This window comes from Anopheles coluzzii, chromosome 2 (assembly GCF_943734685.1).
Source record: "Anopheles coluzzii chromosome 2, AcolN3, whole genome shotgun sequence".
In the NCBI taxonomy this organism is placed as follows: Eukaryota; Metazoa; Arthropoda; class Insecta; order Diptera; family Culicidae; genus Anopheles; species Anopheles coluzzii.
Genome location: NC_064670.1, coordinates 68,928,631 through 68,950,002, shown reverse-complemented (window position 1 = coordinate 68,950,002; position 21,372 = coordinate 68,928,631). Strand labels below are relative to the sequence as shown.

The window sequence follows — 21,372 nt, the reverse complement described above, 5'->3', positions numbered from 1 at the left end:
ACGTAGGATTGACTATCCTGCTATGGAGGGGAATCAATTACCCAAGTAGCACAATCTTGTTAAGAAACCGTTAAAAGTATGCCTAAAAGTATTACTTTTAGCTTTCCATACAGCAGTAATTCCAGGGCTTAAAACACTGCGTAACGCTTTCCTGGCTTCGTCAATGTTTCGTTAAAATTTAAAATTCAACCGGTATTTTTAACGAAAGGATCAAAATTAACGAAAAAATCGACAAGGATGGCAATATGTTTCTTTCCGTTTTAGTCATCGTGTATCTATTTCTTCGTTGAGCTACAGTTTTCATTTTTTTATGAATTAAATTAATGAAATTTGTATTTTTTGTATTAATTATCCACCATATTGGTTGGATCCTACGGCGGGACATTTGTCGCTATCGTCCCGCAAATGATCCGGCGCGGTGAAGACATCCCGATGGAACTGCTTAACTTCGGTGCGTAAAAGAGGGCTACAGCGCGGGGCGTCACGGTGCGGCCTCATTGTACGCGGCATTTCCATGCCTTCTGCTGATAAGGCCTGTGTCGTACTGGACGGCCAGTGTTTCACGATCTAGTGCACCTTGCTGTTTTCATACAACCGACTGAGATCCGTCTCCTGTCCGGATGGTTGTTGTTGTTACTGTCTCCGTAGGCGTCGTTCGATTTCAGTGCCCAAACGGATGCCTTTTGCGGGAAGAATTCTTCTCGTGCACCATATTTACCGAGGTGCACCATCATTCCACAGCCGCCGCCACCAAACGCTTGCGTGCTCTTGCGCCGCAGGTTCATCAGTATCGCACTAGAGAGCGAGGCTATCCCGGTGGCTGTAGGCGGCCGTCGTACAGCTGTTGACCACCACAGATTATGGAAATGTGGGACAAGGGGCGCATGTTGCGGCTAGTGCAGTGCTGACGGTAGTGCACGACCGCGAGGCAGGAACAATATTGGACGGCGTCTTTCTCTGTATTTGATGGAGCGGGCGGAACTCTACCACCGAGTTTAAATGCTGCGAGAAATATTAAAAATATAGTTAATGCGATGATAATGGTGATAAAGATACACTAACCTGTTGTACAAGCTTGATAATACACAAATTACAAGCTGTAAAATTTGCGGCTGCTTGCTTTTCTTGTCGCCTTTCATCACACACGAAGCTTGACGAACTTTTTGACATTACGAATGGCGGCGCAGCACATACAGTATATCTCAAAAAGTATCTTCATCAAGAGCAAATTAATTTAAACAAATAATTTAATGATTTTAAGTATAATATATTTTTAGTTTTGAAAATGGTATGCGATGTATTAATACGTCGAAAATCTCCATTAAAATAAAATAAAATATTTTTTCTATTTTTTTTTAACTGTCATATCAAATGAAGATGAACTGAAATCAAATATTAAACATGTGATTAAAATAATGAAATGTTTTGCAATTAAAATCAGAGTGCTTAATTAAATAAATATTAAAAATAAAATGGTTTTTAAACCCTGCTTAAACTACATAGAAACTACATAGTGTTGACAAAATTTGAATAACACTGGCAGTTATATTGGCCTGAGTCAAAAATAACAAGGTAGCGGAACATGTCGTTATGCTGTAACGCAAGCAAATGTCATATTCCCTTAAGAAACTCTATTTGATTTTTAACGGCTTTAAGAAACTGTTAATAATCAAATAGAGTTTCTTAAGGCTACTTGGGCAGGCAGGCCTTGATCGAAATCGGTTGTTGAGCCAACGAAGAAGAAGAAGAAGCAATAGACGATGCGCAATCTCAGATTGCGCATACAGTCTGTTCCCGAGTTACAGGACTCTAGTGCATTTTGACAATTCGTCACTTGACGTAAGGTCCCCAGGATTCTTTACATTTATTAACTTTGGAACTTTGTTTACATTTATTAAATTTGTTCATATAATTTATCTACCCAATTTTTTCGATTAAATATTCTTTAAAAATATCCCAAATAGCCAGCTCGTACTTTATAGCTGATTTAGGGCTGTTTAACGAAAAATCGTTCCGATGTCGTACTTTGTGGCTGATTAAGAGATAGACGATACTTTGCGGAACTATGGAGCTTTTTAACAGGCACATGGTACTCTTTGGAACTTTGCGTCTGATTAAGACTATGTGTAGGGTTCATGATGGAACTTTAAGGCTTGTTAAGAACGTGTACCGAACTTGGTGGAACTTCATAGCTTTTTAATGCATGACATCGGTACAAGGTGGGTCTTGTCAAAGTGTCAAAGACAGACGCCGCCAATCATTTCATTGCTGCTATACAAGTTAGATTAGTTCTTTGAAGAAGGGATTTTGAAGGAAGTGATTGTGATTTTACAGTAAATTGTGATACGTTTCATGTAATTTATGAAAATTGAGGATTTAAAAATATACACATGTACACAAACAAAACAAATCCTGTTGTTTATTTCATCCATGACGCTTGCTTGAAAATAAAACACAAAGAAAAATAATCCCCGGCACCGTAGCTTAAGGAAGCTGCTTAGGCGCTTTTTAGAAGGACCGACTGGAACTTTGATGCTGTTTATCTACTGCAAAAGGCGAATTAGAGCAGCGATCTTTAGCGTGCCAAAATGAGCTGCTTAAGCAATTCTGGCTATTAGGGATATTTTGGACTTTGCGAGTTCTTATTAAACATTATAACATGGATTAAAGTGTGTTATTTTGTTTTATTCCGTGAATTTATTCTATAATTCATTGTGTTTTCGACATTTTTGGAGATAAAAATTAAGAAAACCATTATTTTTTCAATTTTCACATCGATTCCTTATTATCGACGAGCCGCATGGACAATTTACGTGAGATTAGAACTCATACTCACATGATTTTAAATTTCGTGCATAAACAAATCATCAAATCTTTTGTTAATATATCTCATTTTTTCGATAAAAACTAATAACACACAAAAATGCACATAATAACAAAGAAATCTGTTCTATTTGCTAAGCTTTGTGTGCGGAAACCAATGGTTAACGGTTCAAAAATGACGCAAAGTCCCTCAACTATGGCGAACCCCCAAAGGCCCTAATCCACCACCTGATATTTTTAATCCACCTTGGTTTGATATATTTATCTATCAAAAAAAAAATATATATATCTCGGACATACTGGTGTCCCCCGAGATACGACTGTATTTGGGACCGAAAAAATGTCCTAAAGCAAGGCGTAAGTTGAAATAGTCGTATGTCGAATATCTGCGAATATAAAGTTTATAACCGAAATTGAAGAGTCGGAATCTATGAAATCGTATATTTTATTAAAAATAATGTACGATAATTTATTAATTTCCCTCCAAAAGCCGTTTACACGACATAGATATTCAAGATCGGGGTGTTGTGGAATCTGAGGAAATATCCCAAGTAGCACAATCCTGTTAAGAAACCGTTAAAAGTATGCCTAAAAGTATTACTTTTAGCTTTCCATACAGTCTTTCCCCGAGTTACGCGACACTCGAGTTACGCGAATTCGAGTTACGCGAATTTTTATTTTTGACAGTTCAGATGTCAAATCAGTACAATTTTCTCCATCAATTGTCAAATGAAAAATAATTACCGATAAATAACCAAATTTTCTACACCAATTGCATCAAATAAGTATTAAATTACATAAATGAACTAAATTCAATAAAAAATTATGATAAATAAAGTATATTTTTGCTGTAACATGTGATATTCGACTTACGCGAAAATCCGAGTTACGCGAATGTCTCCGGAACGCATTATTCGCGTAACTCGGGGAAAGACTGTACAGCAGTAATTCCAGGGCTTAAAACACTGCGTAACGCTTTCCTGGCTTCGTCCATGTTTCGTTAAAATTTAAAATTTAGCCGGTATTTTCAACGAAAAAGATAAAAATTAACGAAAATATCGACAGAGATGGCTATATTGCTGTTTCTCTTTCTATACGAATTTTCTAGATCTTCGTTAAGTTGCAACAAAAGGTTTTTAAATTACATGGAATAAATGCATAAATTCACCACAAATACTTTTATTCGACATTTCATCGTTTTGTCACTGCTTATTGTCACTGTATCACATATGTTTCATTCATTCCATGGGTTTCTTCCATCAATTTAGCATGGAGGTTAGCTGCAGCCGTGGACGGAAAACATGATGTCCGAACGCTATCCGAATCGAAAATGCTGCGAAATATAAAACTTATGTAGCTCATGTGAAGAGATTGGTAACATCGATACACTGACCTGTTGTAAAAGCATGATGATACACAAATTAAACGATAGCTGATAGAATTTGTCGCAGACGCTTGGTTTTGTTGCCAACTACACACAATACACACGAAGCTTGACGAACTTTTTGACATAAGAAATGGAGGCGCCATGTACGTGACCATGTACAGTATGTCTCAAAAATTATCATCATCAAGAGTATATTGTTTTATACAAAAAATGTTTTTTTTTATGACGATTTATCTCATTAGCATATCCTTCATCAAACTCATTGCATATAATATTTACAAATATGAAATATTATTTTTTTATCATCATTTTTTTATTAGCACCGTAGATTCAAGTGAAGGAAAAAAGAAAAAAAATATTTTTTCGTACCGTTAAACAAACAAATATTTTGTTGTGATAGTAAATGCACATTATTATTTAAATAAGAATGAAAAAAAAATCCAAATATTGAAACAATGAAACTGGTGTAGATAAAATTTGAAAAACACTGTGTGTTATATTGGCTCGAATGAAAAAAAAAAAACAGGGTAACGGAATACGTCGTTATGCTGTAACGCTGACAAATGTCACATTCTCTTAAGAAACTCTATTTCATTTTTATAGGCTTTAAAATACTGTTAATAATCAAATAAAGTTTCTTAAGGCTACTTGGGATGTTTGAAACGGTTATCTGCACAGAAATTCAAAAAAATATATCAATTTCGTCTCAATGACATCTTTCAACTGTCAAAATCGAAATCGTCGTATCTGCGAATCGTCGTAATTCGAGGGGGTCGTAACTCGGGGGACGCCTGTATACAGGCGGTCTCCGAAATACACGGTACCTCTTATACGCGGATTCGGAGATACGCGGTTTTCAAAATTTGACAATTCTTTGACCAAATTGTACTGATTTGACACATCAATTGTAAATTGCCAAATAATTTCCGTTTTGATCGAATGTGAAGAACTATTTCAAAGGGTTTTAAACTGTTATATTCAGTCAAAAGCATATCAAATAATTCATAAAGTTAGTAAAACCGCTCCCTACTTGCAAAATTACACGAATATTAGTGATATTTTAGCTGGAAATCACGAGATTCGACTTACGCGGAAATCCGAGATACGCGGTATTTTGCGGCCGTTCGCGGTCCCCATTAACCGTGTATCTCGGGGACCGCCTGTAATCTTGAAAATTTATGCGCAATCTTGGCGCAATCTGAAATTTTATGGAAATGACGTTTATAGCTCAGGGTTGGCTACGCGAAATGACATATGTTTTGATAAAACGAATATATGCGTAATCTGAGACTGCGCATCGTGTATTAATAGGGTAATACTGACCAAAAAGTCATAACCATTTCCCAAATCACTTAATGTATTAACCGTCATGTGTACAACCGCCTACCCGGGTAAGTTTCGCATCTTTATTGCAAATTAACTTTTGATTAAAAAATCGTATCAACTTCAAATTTTAATAATGCCTCAGAAAGGATGTTTTCTACCCATGTGCAAAAAATAAAAAATATGAAAAATGTTTAAATATTTTTTTAAGTTATTTAAGTTTATATCCCCTTAACATGTACAACCGCCTACCCGGGAAGGCCATACATTTTGTATGGAACAATTATGTTTTTCGTGGTTAACCGTCTTATGTACGACCAAAAAACTTTACGTAATCGTACAACCGCCTACCCGGGTAGGCCATACATTTTGTATGGAACAATTGTTGAAAGTAGGCAATGTCCTACCCCTCAAACATAACGCATATGTGAATTGTCACTTGGGCAGGGAAACATTTCACCAACACTGTAAAAACATGTAAGCGCTTCATTCCGCCAATGTGTTTCGTACTTTTGTACTTTTAATATGGTATGGATTTATTATGTCCGTCGTACGGGCCGGTCGGGAGCGAAGAGGCCGAAACTTCCCAAGTAGCAACCCAAATAGCATTGGAGCGTTACGTTTCGCGATTTTTGTATGGAAGCGTTACTGCTCGCTACCTGCTCATAACACTGCTCGATAGCAGTCCTTAGTGAGCAGGTAGCGTGTAACATTCTATGTAAGCTCAATGAAAGCTCAAAGCTCAAGCGTTACTTAGCGAGTGCTCGAACCACAGTATAGCGTTGTGGGTTCTGTATTCGGATGTAAACAAAAACACACACACTTTTTTTTTAATTTCGATGCACATTGTCCAGTACAACGATAAAATGTATTTATTTAACTATTATGCAATACTTACATGCCCCAATACATGGTTTTACACGTTTAAATACGATTTCAACCATCACTTTGGATGGTATCAACGGATGCCGACGGCATTGTTGTCTCTGCGTCAGGCACATGTATTGTTGCCGCTTCTAATGCTCGGGTAAATCTTATGTTAGCTGTATTACAACGATTAAACGCACTAATTGTACCACTTGCAAAGCGATACAAATAAAGTAAAACACGTAATACACCGTACAACACACTTCTTAACAACACTTGCACATAAAAACCACTTGTCGATGCGGTGATCCAATGTCCTGTTTGCAGTGGAAAAATAACATGGAAAGATTAGAATGCTTTCATATGTGATATTATTTTATAATACTTTCCTTTCCATGCTATTTTGTGGTGTATTGCAACGTTAGTTTGCTTGAAGATACACAACGACCGGTGTGTTGGTCCAGTTGAGAATGTGCCGATCACGATCACAGCCGGCTTTAGTGATTGTTGTAGAAACTGTAACAAAGATCAAGATCATTAAATCTGCATTATTTTTACAATTCATTGTGATTTCATGAAAAAGTAAAGTGAAAAAGTAAACTAAAAGTGAAAAAGTAAAACATTTCATCTTACCGGCGTCGTATTTCGTCGGCATACACACACACAGCTGCTCGATCATACTCGGACGAATGTTGCCAAATTTCGGGATGAAATGATGTTTTTCCTGTGGAATAATGTGTTCAAACATTAAAAGATAGTTTATTTACTGAAATATGCACAGAATACTTACCTTTTCCCGAGTTTTCACATAAAATTTTACGATTATTCTGCACACAATCTTTACGGGCGGTTGTCCGTGTTTGTTTACGTTTCTGACTTGACAGATATGCGAGCTGGCATGTGACGAAGTGAAATACATTCAAACCTCGCCAATTGCAAGTCTGCTTTTTCAATTGAATACAAAAAATCCGAGTTGTTCACATAAATATGAGAAAAAGTCAGTTTATCCACATTGTATAAAATAACAAACATGACAAAATACGCAGACATTAGTCGTGTTACAAAATGTCTAATAAACAAAATCTATCTTTTTTTTTGTAGACATATGATATAAATGCAATTAGCGAGTTCTAATTGTATCATATATATTGCTATTTTCAAAGCGGTTAAAATTAAAACAAACATCAGTGTTTTTTTTTGAAATAATCAGAAAGATAATTATAAACTTAATAATGATTAAAATGTATTTTATTACATTTATGTACAACGATAACCTAACTAGTAAGCATGTTCATGCACGTGTGTAATTATTTGATATTTTTTGTGTGATCCCAATATGAATGTTATTAAGTAAAACAGACAATTTACTCTGTTCCTTTTTCAATTCTTCAAGATAAGGTTTTTTTAATAGAAATAAACCGATAAATAAATATATATTACAAAATTATAAAAATAATTATATTAACAACTTATCTATAATAATATATATATATATATATATATATATATATATATATATATATATATATATATATATATATATATATATATATATATATATATATATATATATATATATATATATATATATATATATATATATATATATATATATATATATATATTATATAAGTTGTTAATATAATTATTTTTATATCATTATACCGATGGCGGAAACCTTTAATTTTTCCATCAAATTTTAGTACAAGTTTCTGTTAATTTTGTTATAAAATATGTGATCTGAATCGTAATGAAATATCCATCACTCATCTGTTCCAAATTCGATTAGACCATTTCGCTGTGCTTTGAATTCTAAGTCAGAATGTATGGGGTGCGCGGTAAGGGTAAGAAGAACATAGGGGCAGGGGTACAAATAAACGCATCACAACACCAAAGTCTGGGTGAGACGGTGATGGTGTGAAACGCTTCTTGCTTCAAGCTCTTGTGGTAACAGTGTTAAAAGCAACAACAACAACAGAGAATAACGCATCGCGTAGAAACAAACACACCGTTCGTGGGTATGTCAGGGGGGGAAACAACGGGAAAAGCTCAATTCTCTCTCAGCGATGCCGCTTGGGAACCGAAGCTTTTTTCTCCCAGTTTCAACCCCCTCATGTCCACAAACTGCCTTCGCTTACTATTCCTATCCCGTTTCTACATTCTACAACGTTTGTTGCGTTCTCGCTCATCAGGGTGTTTGTCAATTCTCTCTTGCCACACGAAGAGAATTCTCCTGCACACTTCGTGTGTTGGATTCTACCCATCCCTGTTGAACACACGTCATTTTCTTCCATCGCACTCATCAGGGTGTTTGCTCTTTTCCATCCAAGCCAAAGAGCGACTTCAGTGTGCTCTGAACCGTGGATGTGAGAGTGTGTGTTTGTGTGCTGCGTGAACTATTTTTCCTGCGTGAAACACTTTCCATACTGCGCCATCCGCGGTGTTCTTTCTGCTTCATCGGAGGACGAATTTTTATCATCTAATTGTTTGGGTAAGTGTCCTTTTCTAAGTGTCTAGTGCTATGTGACATTTATCTAATTCTAATATTATTCTAATATGCAATGTTTTGCACATTACAAGTTTCAGATGTGTGCTGCTACCGCTAGCTGTTCCTCAAACTACTTAAAAAGTGTGACACTGTGTGCACAGGCGTTCAAGTTTCAATTGATCCTCAAGCACAAAGGTAAGTTTGTCACATCTTTAAATGAAGTGTAATCTTTTTAACAAAGTGTGTCTATTAATTGTGTACTTTCATACAACACCGCGGTTGAGGCGCGCCAAATCTGATGACATCTTTCCTGAACCAAGCAGGCTGAACACGCGCACCACCACGGGCTCCAGCGCGGTGTGAAGAGGGAAGACGAAAAGACAGAATTGGAAACAGCCGCGCCAGGCTTCCAACCACCGTGTGTGTGTGTATGGAAGTATGTGAGAACACATGTGTGAATCCTCTTGTGGGAACTGCAAAAAGAAGAGAATAAAGAGTGTGAAGCAGCTAGACTGCCGCAACCAAATCAAGAGAGTGAATTCTCATTTCAATCCGAAAAACTGGGAGAGAGTGCCCTACAGACAAAGAGAGCGAAATTTACAGGCGAGGGGCATGTAGAAACAGGGGGAAGGGGTTCGGTCGATTTTGTATTGGCCGCCATAGTCGAGGCGCAGTGATTTTTTTCCGAATTGAGAGTGAGCGCGCGCAGCGCTCTCTCGCATGCCTTCAAATTACACGGGGCGCTCTCGCGATACAAAACAGCTGATCAGCTGATACCCCTCCCTCCCGTTTTTTTCCTCTCGCGCTGCGCTGGATGCGCGGATCAGCTGTTCTTGCTCTCTCGCGTTTCTTTCGGTTTGCACTGCGCTGTTGCCGCACTTGCGCGCTGCGCTGAACACCCCCTCCCGTGCGTTCTTTTCGGTTTGCGCTGCGCTGTTGCCGCACTTTGCGCGTAGCGCTGGACAACCCCTCCCCCCCGTTTCTTTCGTTACGCGTTGTGCGCTGTGCGCTTTCGTTCACTTTGATTTGCAGCGTAATAAAATCGCATGCATCGAAATAAAACTTAAACACATCAAACTCGTTTGATATTTTAACACTTTATTGAAACTTAAGGCACAGTTCCACACATCGCTAACCACAATCTTGTCACAAAACCACACATATTTTTTATTATAAATAATTAAAAAAATCGTCACTTCAAGCACCCGCCTTACTGCCTGTATGTTGTGTATGTTGAATACTGTAAAAAAAGCATTGAAATAAAGCAGCATAATTTACATATTCATGTTGAATTATGAAAGATTAACGCTGCTTTATTTCAATGCGCACAACACTTCAACACTTGAAAATACGACCGAGGCCGTAATAATGTGAATTGAAATAAATAACACTTCAACACTTCACTTCAAATTACATCGAGCGCCCGGGACTTAGGCTAAAACGCGCGCTGCCTCACGCTGCGAAGACTTGAACTGTACTGACGATTTTGTGTGGTAGCAAGAAAGGGAACGCACGAGGAACACTCGCTGCACTAGTGCGAGCGAGACACCGACACCAGCAAGCCGCTGCGAGAAAACCAAACTGAGTGCGCTGGCTGAAAGTGAACGCACACATTCACACATGTGTGATTGTGTGAGTGCAAAAACTGTGTAGAAAGCAAAACACGCTCTCGCCGCCGCGTAATTCCGCGTATTTCCAACCGTCTCCCCCTGCTTCTACATGCCCCTCGCCTGAAAGACGCACACTTTTACATTCTCATTGCTAGTAGGGTGATGACATGCGAGAGAGAATAAAACTAGAAACACGAGAGAGGACACGAAGCGCTTTCGGGTTTTTTTCGCCTTCACGCACATTTTGCTTTATGCGCGCGAAAAAGTGAGCCTTGATCAGCGCGATGGCTCCCATACAAAGGCATTCGGCTTTGCTATCTGGGTACCCAACCAACCAAACCGTGCTCTTTCGAAGTAAATTTGCTTCGATATACCTTCGATAGAAGTTCTCTACCGAAGGTGTATCAACTTTGATAGGCAGTTCCTACCGAAGTTAGGCTCGGGTGTTTAGCCGAAATGCTACAAAAGAGAAAGAAAAAAATCTCTCGTATGCTGCCGCGTTCTCGCTCACACGCGCGCCCTGCCCCCTTTTATTTACGTACGTGTTTATAGCCCCTCCTCCTCCTCCTCCTCCTCTCATCTATCTTCCTACCTTATGTGCAGTGGTTATGTGTTTTTAATTGAAATTGGAAGGAGAGATATTCGATTTATTTATTACGTGCGATTTAATCAGAGAATTGAAACATGGTAGCAGGTGAATCTACTGTTCATCACAAGCGGGCCTAACACTTTAACTATTTGTGAATTCGCGCGTGAGGACGTAAAAGGCGCAATAATAATGGAGCGGTTCTAACGTAAACAGACCAAATCGCTCAGCTGAAAATTTTATAGAGCGGAATAGCATTTCATTGTAATAGCATTGCTAGTATATCATCCGCGCACCCTATGAACCGTACTTTTCCAAATATCTTAAAAAGTACGCATTGTATGAAAAAACCGTCTTTACAAGATCGATTCAGAATTTCAAAACACATTTGGAAAAAGTTTTTGCTAAAAGTGACTTTTGAAATTTTACTCAGATTAATGTTTATTCCTTTAAATTAATTCATAAATGGGGTAAGGGAAATAATTTATACTAATACTAATAGACCAAGACTCCATTGCCTGAAATATTTAGTGCCTCAAAGTAGTATATCCTCTTTGCCAAGCGTTTGAGTTAAACTGATTCTTCGCAAAATGTGAAGAGAGCGTTCGGCCCCCCTTCAGATGCTTCGACAGAGTGAAGCTCCTCCCCTTCCTCCATTCGTCATCTATCAATTTTTCTCCGCGCACTCACACATCTACACGCACATCTGTTCGCATGGCAACACGTGAGATGCGTGACATGCTTTCTCGCTCATCACGAAGGATTTGCTTCGAAAGAGCTCGGTTTGGTTGGTTGGGTAGTCTCTTCCCAACCAACCAAACCGAGCTCTTTTGAAGCAAATCCTTCGTGATGAGCGAGAAAGCATGTCACGCATCTCACGTGTTGCCATGTGAACAGATGTGCGTGTAGATGTGTGAGGGCGCGGAGAAAAATTGATGGATGACGAATGGAGGAAGGGGAGGAGCTTCACTCTGTCGAAGCATCTGAAGGGGGGCCGAACGCTCTCTTCACATTTTGCGAAGAATCAGTTTAACTCAAACGCTTGCCAAAGAGGATATACTACTTTGAGGCACTAAATATTTCAGGCAATGGAGTCTTGGTCTATTAGTATTAGTATAAATTATTTCCCTTACCCCATTTATGAATTAATTTAAAGAAATAAACATTAATCTGAGTAAATTTTCAAAAGTCACTTTTAGCAAAAAACTTTTTCCAAATGTGTTTTGAAATTGTGATCTTGTAAAGACGGTTTTTTCATACAATGCGTACTTTTTAAGATATTTGGAAAAGTACGGTTCATAGGGTGCGCGGATGATATACTAGCAATGCTATTACAATGAAATGCTATTCCGCTCTATGAAATTTTCAGCTGAGCGATTTGGTCTGTTTACGTTAGAACCGCTCCATTATTATTGCGCCTTTTACGTCCTCACGCGCGAATTCACAAATAGTTAAAGTGTTAGGCCCGCTTGTGATGAACAGTAGATTCACCTGCTACCATGTTTCAATTCTCTGATTAAATCGCACGTAATAAATAAATCGAATATCTCTCCTTCCAATTTCAATTAAAAACACATAACCACTGCACATAAGGTAGGAAGATAGATGAGAGGAGGAGGAGGAGGAGGAGGGGCTATAAACACGTACGTAAATAAAAGGGGGCAGGGCGCGCGTGTGAGCGAGAACGCGGCAGCATACGAGAGATTTTTTTCTTTCTCTTTTGTAGCATTTCGGCTAAACACCCGAGCCTAACTTCGGTAGGAACTGCCTATCAAAGTTGATACACCTTCGGTAGAGAACTTCTATCGAAGGTATATCGAAGCAAATTTACTTCGAAAGAGCACGGTTTGGTTGGTTGGGTTGTTTTGTTGTTGTTCGTACGGCTCATACCCAACAGTCAAAAGCCGAAGATTTTATATTGACCTTTCACTTTTTCTATCTGTCTCTCGCTCTAATTTGAGCGATTTTCCCCTGATGAGTGTCCCCGAGCCTCCTCGTGTGGTTGTTGTTGTTGGAAGTTGAAACCGAAACCCCTTCGTGCGCTGCCAAAATCAGCGACCCAAGTAGCAGAGCCGAAGTTGTTGAGAGATTTTGCTGTGTGCCAAAGCGAGAGGCCCTGTCTTCTTTCTCTAGATTTTGGACGGCAAACCGCCGCCCGTGCAGAGGTGTGTGCGTGTGACGAAAAATTATGGATGAAATACGGGGGAAGCGGGGTTTGACGTCTTTCGTTCGTCACACACACATGCATTTACCAGCGGATATCGCTGGACCGAGTCTACCCATCTCTCTCGATCCACCATGATTTTTCTGCTATCGCGCTCATCCGAGTGTTAGGCATCCTCAGTCTGTCCAGAACTTTCCCTGTGGAAGGATGTACTTAAGTGAGGTGCGATTTCTTGTGCGACGTATTTTGCTCATTTACGTTTTGTGCCGTGTTCCTTCTTCTTCAGTTATGGAATGATTTATCCTAGCAAATTGTTGAGGTAAGTTTCTTGCTGTGTACTTGTGCAGGTACATTCAACTTAGCTTTGGCGTCTAAAAAGTTACAGGTGTGTGCGCTATTTATCAACGACTGCATGCTGACCTCGTCAACAATCTTCAAAGTGAGCGACGGAATGAAAACGTTTTCCAGTTTTAAAATATTAAGGTAAGTTTTGATCTAATCCTCTGCGCTAAACTCTCCATAGTAATACATCCTACTTACATTCATTATTGCTTCATTCAGCCCCCGGTGAGGACGTCATTGCTTAACAGAAGCCGGTTCAACACGCGCAGCTCCTGTTCATGACGTCATCACTAAAATGAAGCCAGCTGGACACGCGCAGCACGGATGGTACCCCGAGCGCGGTAGGAGGAAGGAAGAACGGTAAATTTGGAAGGGGGAAAGCGTTCTGCCGTGTACACAGCGGGAGTATGCCAAAACACATGTGGGAAGGGAGAGAGATATTATTCAATAAACAGCATGCGAATGTGTGCGTATAGCAAATGTGAATAGCTTCAGCATTTCTATAAGCAATCCGAAAAAGGAGGTGGAGCAAACACATTGGTATGCGTCAGCGGCTGTAGAAACCAGAACGTTTAGATGTGTGCGTGATGGATGGTTCGGGCGCCTGTGGCGAAGCTCTCGACAAGACTGCGGACGAGAGCTTCGAGGAGAGCTTTGTAGAGAGCCCAGATTACACAGGCCGCCGTCGGTTTTTGCGTCCTTGGGGAAGAACGAAATCGAGTGGCTCAAGCAAAAAAACGAAAAAAAAAATGACGAACGAGTGTCCCAAGTAGCAGAGCCGAAGTTGTTGAGAGGTTTTTCTGTGTGCCAAAGCGAGAGGCCCTGTCTTCTCTCTCTAGATTTTGGACGGCAAACCGCCGCCCGTGTAGAGGTGTGTGCGTGTGACGAAAAATTATGGATGAAATACGGGGCAAGCGGGGTTTGAAGTCTTTCGTTCGTCACACACACATGCATTTACCAGCGGATAACGCTGGACCGAGTCTACCCATCTCTCTCGATCCAACATGATTTTTCTGCTATCGCGCTCATCCGGGTGTTAGGCATCCTCTGTCTGTCCAGAACTTTCCCTATGGAAGGATGTACTGAAGTGAGGTGCGATTTATTGTGCGACGTACTTTGTTCATTTACGTTTTGTGCCGTGTTCCTTCTTCCTCAGTTATGGAATGATTTATCCTAGCAAATTGTTGAGGTAAGTTTCTTGCTGTGTACTTGTGCAGGTACATTCAACTTAGCTTTGGCGTCTAAAAAGTTACAGGTGTGTGCGCTATTTATCAACGACTGCATGCTGACCTCGTCAACAATCTTCAAAGTGAGCGACGGAATGAAAACGTTTTCCAGTTTTAAAATATTAAGGTAAGTTTTGATCTAATCCTCTGCGCTAAACTCTCCATAGTAATACATCCTACTTACATTCATTATTGCTTCATTCAGCCCCCGGTGAGGACGTCATTGCTTAACAGAAGCCGGTTCAACACGCGCAGCTCCTGTTCATGACGTCATCACTAAAATGAAGCCAGCTGGACACGCGCAGCACGGATGGTACCCCGAGCGCGGTAGGAGGAAGGAAGAACGGTAAATTTGGAAGGGGGAAAGCGTTCTGCCGTGTACACAGCGGGAGTATGCCAAAACACATGTGGGAAGGGAGAGAGATATTATTCAATAAACAGCATGCGAATGTGTGCGTATAGCAAATGTGAATAGCTTCAGCATTTCTATAAGCAATCCGAAAAAGGAGGTGGAGCAAACACATTGGTATGCGTCAGCGGCTGTAGAAACCAGAACGTTTAGATGTGTGCGTGATGGATGGTTCGGGCGCCTGTGGCGAAGCTCTCGACAAGACTGCGGACGAGAGCTTCGAGGAGAGCTTTGTAGAGAGCCCAGATTACACAGGCCGCCGTCGGTTTTTGCGTCCTTGGGGAAGAACGAAATCGAGTGGCTCAAGCAAAAAAACGAAAAAAAAAATGACGAACGAGTGTCCCAAGTAGCAGAGCCGAAGTTGTTGAGAGGTTTTTCTGTGTGCCAAAGCGAGAGGCCCTGTCTTCTCTCTCTAGATTTTGGACGGCAAACCGCCGCCCGTGTAGAGGTGTGTGCGTGTGACGAAAAATTATGGATGAAATACGGGGCAAGCGGGGTTTGAAGTCTTTCGTTCGTCACACACACATGCATTTACCAGCGGATAACGCTGGACCGAGTCTACCCATCTCTCTCGATCCAACATGATTTTTCTGCTATCGCGCTCATCCGGGTGTTAGGCATCCTCAGTCTGTCCAGAACTTTCCCTATGGAAGGATGTACTGAAGTGAGGTGCGATTTATTGTGCGACGTACTTTGTTCATTTACGTTTTGTGCCGTGTTCCTTCTTCCTCAGTTATGGAATGATTTATCCTAGCAAATTGTTGAGGTAAGTTTCTTGCTGTGTGCTTGTGCAGGTACATTCAACTAACCCTTGGCGTCTAAAAAGTTACAGGTGTGTGCGCTATTTATCAACGACTACCTGCTGGCGTCGTCAACAATCTTCAAAGGAGCGACGGAAAGAAAACGTTTTCTAGTTTTAAAATATTAAGGTAAGTTTTGATCTAATCCCAAGCGCTAAACTCTCCATAGTAATACATACTACATACATTCATTATTGCTTCATTCAGCCCCCGGTGAGGACGTCATTACTTAACAGAAGCCGGTTCAACACGCGCAGTTCCTGTTCATGACGTCATCACTAAACTCAAGCCAGCTGAACACGCGCAGCACGGATGGTACCCCGAGCGCAGTAGGAGGAAGGAAGAACGAGAGGAGGAAGAACGGTAAATTTGGAAGGGGGAAAGCGTTCTGCCGTCTACACAGCGGGAGTATGCCAAAACACATGTGGGAAGGGAGAGGGATATTATTCAATAAACAGCATGCGAATGTGTGCATAAAGCAAATGTGAACAGCCTCATCATTTCTATAAGCAATCCGAAAAAGGGGGTGGAGCAAACACATTGGTATGCGTGAGCGGCTGAAGAAACCAGAACGTTTAGATGTGTGCGTGACGGATGGTTCGGGCGCCTGTGGCGAAGCTCTCGACAAGCCTGCAAACGAGAGCTTTGTGGAGAGCTTTGTAGGGAGCCCAGATTACACAGGCCGCCGTCGGTTTTTGCGTCCTTGGGTAGTCCCCTCCCCCTTTTTTGCCAGGATTTCTTTCCGAAATGATACAGTGCGGACCATTATATCAACATGATTCGATTTATTGAATATTTTATATAACATTAATACAAAAAAAAACACAACACATGCACAATAACCACTGCACTTAATTCTAAATTAACGCACATAATTTAACAAACACTTTTTACACTCGCACAGAGAAAAATCAGCACAGCACTTTCTGCTCCACATCGCTGTCGCGCCTAGTTCTTCTCGCTGCACTGTACGGGCCACCATCTCCAACACCACGACACTGCCACAGGTTTTGTTGTCTCGGTTCGCCGTGAAAAACACATGAAATGGAAGAAAAATGATATGAATTAGAAGGGGGGATGTTGGTTGATAATTTTAATCACTTTTACTTACCTTAAATTAGAATGATCTCCATTTTTACGGGGTTTATCCGCTGACCACCAAGAGCTGAAACACCACACAAGCACCAACCTCACTGGACTGAAAGTAAAGCCTACTGCGTGAATGTGTGTATGCGCTTCTGCCAAGCCAACCGCGCCGTACTGCGTGTGTAGCCAAGTGCGTGTGTGTGTATATTTGCACCACGGGACACAGAACACAAACCTCACCGCACAGCAGAGCGTGTGTCGCCAAGTGTATGCATGTGTGTATTTGCACCACTGAATTCTGAACGTCCACCACACAGCGTGTATCGCCAAGTGCGTGGCTGTGTGTAGTATCACCGTGGACTGCAGAAAACTACCTGCACTAGAACAGAGCGCTGGTGTGGCCAAATGTGTGCATGTGTGTACTTGCTCCACTGAAAGCCGGTATCGCACCAAATTTCGGGTGTCGCTTTGTGCGTGCGTGTGTGTTATTGTCACAGCACACTCGCTCATCATTTTTTTCGTTCTTTCGCATGAGCCACTCGATTTCGTTCTTCGCTGATTTTGGCAGCGCACGAGGGGGTTTCGGCTTCAACTTCCAACAACAACAACCACACGAGGAGGCTCGGGGACACTCATCAGGGGAAAATCGCTCAAATTAGAGCGAGAGACAGATAGAAAAAGTGAAAGGTCAATATAAAATCTTCGGCTTTTGACTGTTGGGTGGGTATCGCTATCTGTAAATTCTTTTGTCGTGCTTTTGGCAAGCTTTTGTTCTATCTCTCTCTTTTCCATTCTTACGAAAGGGAGGGAATCCCTCCTTCCCTCCTTCCCTCCTTCCCTCCTTCCCTCCTTCCCTCCTTCCCTCCTTCCCTCCTTCCCTCCTTCCCACCATTCCCTCGCTAATACTTGTAGACATACGGCATAATGTGCCGGAATTTGTCTCGAGTTTTCTGGCCACGACACACACACACGGACACACACACAGCGCGGGGAAAGTGATCGTCCACTCTATCATGCCGCGATCCCCCTCCCCACCCGGTGCTTTGGATGAGGATGCGCTACAAGTTAAGCCAGCAATTCTACCGATAACCCGCTGCGCAAAGCGACGCAAGAAATCATGAAGTTCTGAGAATTTTATCATGCCCTCCTTTTCTCTCCAACGGCAAATTTGTCGAGCAGCTCGTCGAGCTGCCCGTCCCTGGCTCCGCCTCATACCCCTCGCCTGAGCGCGCTGCCGAAGGTTTGAATGTGTTGGTGCGTCAGACGGCCAATCGCTGTCAGCCATCGTCCGTGCTTTTTCCCTCCATAGCGCTATCTCTTTCGCGCGTGTGGACAATGCTCGCGAGCTGTTGTGGCGCCTAAAAATGCCGTTAACAAACATTGCGGCGATGAAGTTGCATTTTCACAAATCAAACCAAAAAAGCGCAATGAGTTTAATCGATGCAATGTAAAAATGACTACGGAATCGCTAGCGCACGATGGAGGGTTTGCTGTGTAACAAGCAGAACCCTAATTCGCTCTAACACGTTTCTAACACTAAGCTTTTGCTTTCGTCTGTTGTGGATTACATAGATATGCTAAGCATCCTGCGCATGATTGTGAGTGTGCGTGTGTATGCAAATCTGTCGCCAAATGTAATTTCTTCCGGAATGTTATGATGAAAGGCGGAAAGACGAATTGAGGCCCCTAAGGTGGGGGTACTGACACACAGCTGTTGGAAGATTGAACAGTATACTTAATTTGCCAGCGGATGGGGGGGGGGGGTGACCATGGGACCCCTACGATCATCGGTCACAGGCCCTAAAATTGTAGTCGCCATGGGGGGAGGGGAGGTGCAAATGGTTCTCCAGCCACGGAGCCCTAAAGACCATCTTTCCGGGGGCCCTTGTCGCTAATAATCTGTCCACTTGTAGACATACGGCATACTACAGACTAGAAATCTTCGGCGACCGCCTAGTCCGCCTACCGTTAGGTCCACCGCTGGTTCATGACGGTGTTTTTTTTTTTACTGTGGAGGTGCATCATTCCCCCTGCCTGCTGCGTATGCACCGGGCAGGAGACAGTGTGGCAGTATGCAAGTTGCACGCTGGATAGGAGCGGGCCCGCGGCACCGCCATCATTCCGCACATCTGCATGCCCGTCGTGGGTTCTAACCGCGTATGAACCGTCCGCCGTAGCAAGAGGTGACTATCCGGCTACGTGGTACTCAAATCCTGAAAAGGCCGGTATGATCGCGTAGGCCATTACGCCAATAATAAGAATAATAATAATAAGAAGAAGAACTTAGCATAGCAGTCCACACTCGGGGAAGGTTTTTGTTTTGACTTTGTTGCTGCCGGGTGTCCCGCGGTGGCGCGACAAATCAACGGAATGCAATCGACCAAAACATGAATCTACCGATCCGAACTCATTCCAAGGCATTGCCGGTCAATCGGCGTCACGATACCGACAAGTCAACAAGCCGCCCGATTCTGGACGGACTGGTGCAGCACCATACGCGCACCGTAATAAACAAATCCAGAATCCTCTTTTGTATGAATTCAATTCAAGTTTTGTTTCCACTTGCGTCCGCTAGCGGAATGGGAAAGAAATTTGCTACATATCACACGCACGTTTGGTTTGATCGTGTGCCTTTTTAACACCCCCAACAGCAGAGCCGATCGCAAAGATGCCAATGCCAATGGTTGTGTTGTCTCTCAAGTAGCGAGATCGAAAATGCATGGACTTTGTAGCCGCAGCGGATGAAAATGTACCCATCAGAATCAAATAGTTCTGGGGTTTCCAAACGCACGCACACATACAAACACGCGCGCAAACTCACACACACACACACACACACACACAAACAAACGCGCGCGCGCGCACGCGATAAGGTACCTACGAACGCGCGCACGCGAGAACGCACCTACGAAAGCGCGCACGCAAGCACGCACCCCCACCAAACCCCCCTCCCCATCCGCTAACATCAGCTATCATATAGCGCATCCTCATCCCTAGCGCCGGACGGGGTGGGGGATCGCGGCATGATAGAGTGAACGGTCACTTTCCCCGCGCTGTGTGCGTGCGTGTGTGTGTCGAGACCCAAAAACTCGAAACAGATTTCGGCAAATTAAAAAAAAATATAACCACTATACACTGTGCTACATGATGCTTAGAAGGTCGTTGAAGCATCAAACATGTTCAAATTAAAAAATATTAGATTAGTGTTAGACGTTCTCCTACGCTTGTTTTAAATAGGCTTCGTCACCCTCAACTGGCAGGGGCATCGAATGGTCTCATCAGCAGCGGCACGAAATAAAATAATTCATCAATACACCGATAACACCCGCTGCGCAAAGCGACGCAAGAAATCATGAAGTTCTGAGAATTTTATCATGCCCTCCTTTTCTCTCCAACGGCAAATTTGTCGAGCAGCTCGTCGAGCTGCCCGTCCCTGGCTCCGCCTCATACCCCTCGCCTGAGCGCGCTGCCGAAGGTTTGAATGTGTTGGTGCGTCAGACGGCCAATCGCTGTCAGCCATCGTCCGTGCTTTTTCCCTCCATAGCGCTATCTCTTTCGCGCGTGTGGACAATGCTCGCGAGCTGTTGTGGCGCCTAAAAATGCCGTTAACAAACATTGCGGCGATGAAGTTGCATTTTCACAAATCAAACCAAAAAAGCGCAATGAGTTTAATCGATGCAATGTAAAAATGACTACGGAATCGCTAGCGCACGATGGAGGGTTTGCTGTGTAACAAGCAGAACCCTAATTCGCTCTAACACGTTTCTAACACTAAGCTTTTGCTTTCGTCTGTTGTGGATTACATAGATATGCTAAGCATCCTGCGCATGATTGTGAGTGTGCGTGTGTATGCAAATCTGTCGCCAAATGTAATTTCTTCCGGAATGTTATGATGAAAGGCGGAAAGACGAATTGAGGCCCCTAAGGTGGGGGTACTGACACACAGCTGTTGGAAGATTGAACAGTATACTTAATTTGCCAGCGGATGGGGGGGGGGGGGGGTGACCATGGGACCCCTACGATCATCGGTCACAGGCCCTAAAATTGTAGTCGCCATGGGGGGAGGGGAGGTGCAAATGGTTCTCCAGCCACGGAGCCCTAAAGACCATCTTTCCGGGGGCCCTTGTCGCTAATAATCTGTCCACTTGTAGACATACGGCATACTACAGACTAGAAATCTTCGGCGACCGCCTAGTCCGCCTACCGTTAGGTCCACCGCTGGTTCATGACGGTGTTTTTTTTTTTACTGTGGAGGTGCATC

At 42.3% G+C, this 21,372-nt stretch overlaps 1 protein-coding gene and 3 long non-coding RNA genes across 9 annotated transcripts; 2 read left to right on the top strand and 2 right to left on the bottom strand.

Moving 5' to 3' along the window:
* Positions 1 to 5,378: 5,378 nt before the first annotated feature.
* LOC125906677 (uncharacterized) lies at positions 5,379 to 7,459 on the bottom strand. Its single transcript, XM_049606544.1, has 3 exons — positions 7,191 to 7,459; positions 7,034 to 7,124; positions 5,379 to 6,916 (listed from the first exon to the last, which is right to left on the bottom strand). Exons 1-3 carry the CDS (start codon positions 7,317 to 7,319, stop codon positions 6,822 to 6,824), a joined length of 315 nt encoding a protein of 104 aa, XP_049462501.1. The 5' UTR covers positions 7,320 to 7,459; the 3' UTR covers positions 5,379 to 6,821.
* A 769-nt stretch (positions 7,460 to 8,228) lies between these two features.
* On the top strand, positions 8,229 to 9,414 carry LOC125906686 (uncharacterized). The gene is made up of 3 exons (XR_007452053.1): positions 8,229 to 8,891; positions 8,981 to 9,083; positions 9,173 to 9,414. It is a non-coding gene; the product is annotated as an uncharacterized LOC125906686 (long non-coding RNA).
* A 551-nt stretch (positions 9,415 to 9,965) lies between these two features.
* LOC125906688 (uncharacterized) lies at positions 9,966 to 10,403 on the bottom strand. The gene is made up of 2 exons (XR_007452055.1): positions 10,303 to 10,403; positions 9,966 to 10,128 (listed from the first exon to the last, which is right to left on the bottom strand). It is a non-coding gene; the product is annotated as an uncharacterized LOC125906688 (long non-coding RNA).
* A 1,515-nt stretch (positions 10,404 to 11,918) lies between these two features.
* Positions 11,919 to 16,508, top strand: LOC125906684 (uncharacterized). Of its 6 annotated transcripts, none has more exons than XR_007452048.1 (3): positions 11,959 to 14,779; positions 14,846 to 14,943; positions 15,022 to 16,508. It is a non-coding gene; the product is annotated as an uncharacterized LOC125906684 (long non-coding RNA). The 6 variants fall into 6 exon arrangements; XR_007452047.1 differs by having other exon boundaries at positions 14,840 to 14,943; XR_007452046.1 differs by having other exon boundaries at positions 11,960 to 13,731; positions 13,810 to 14,779; positions 14,840 to 16,508.
* The last annotated feature ends 4,864 nt before the right edge of the window (positions 16,509 to 21,372 follow it).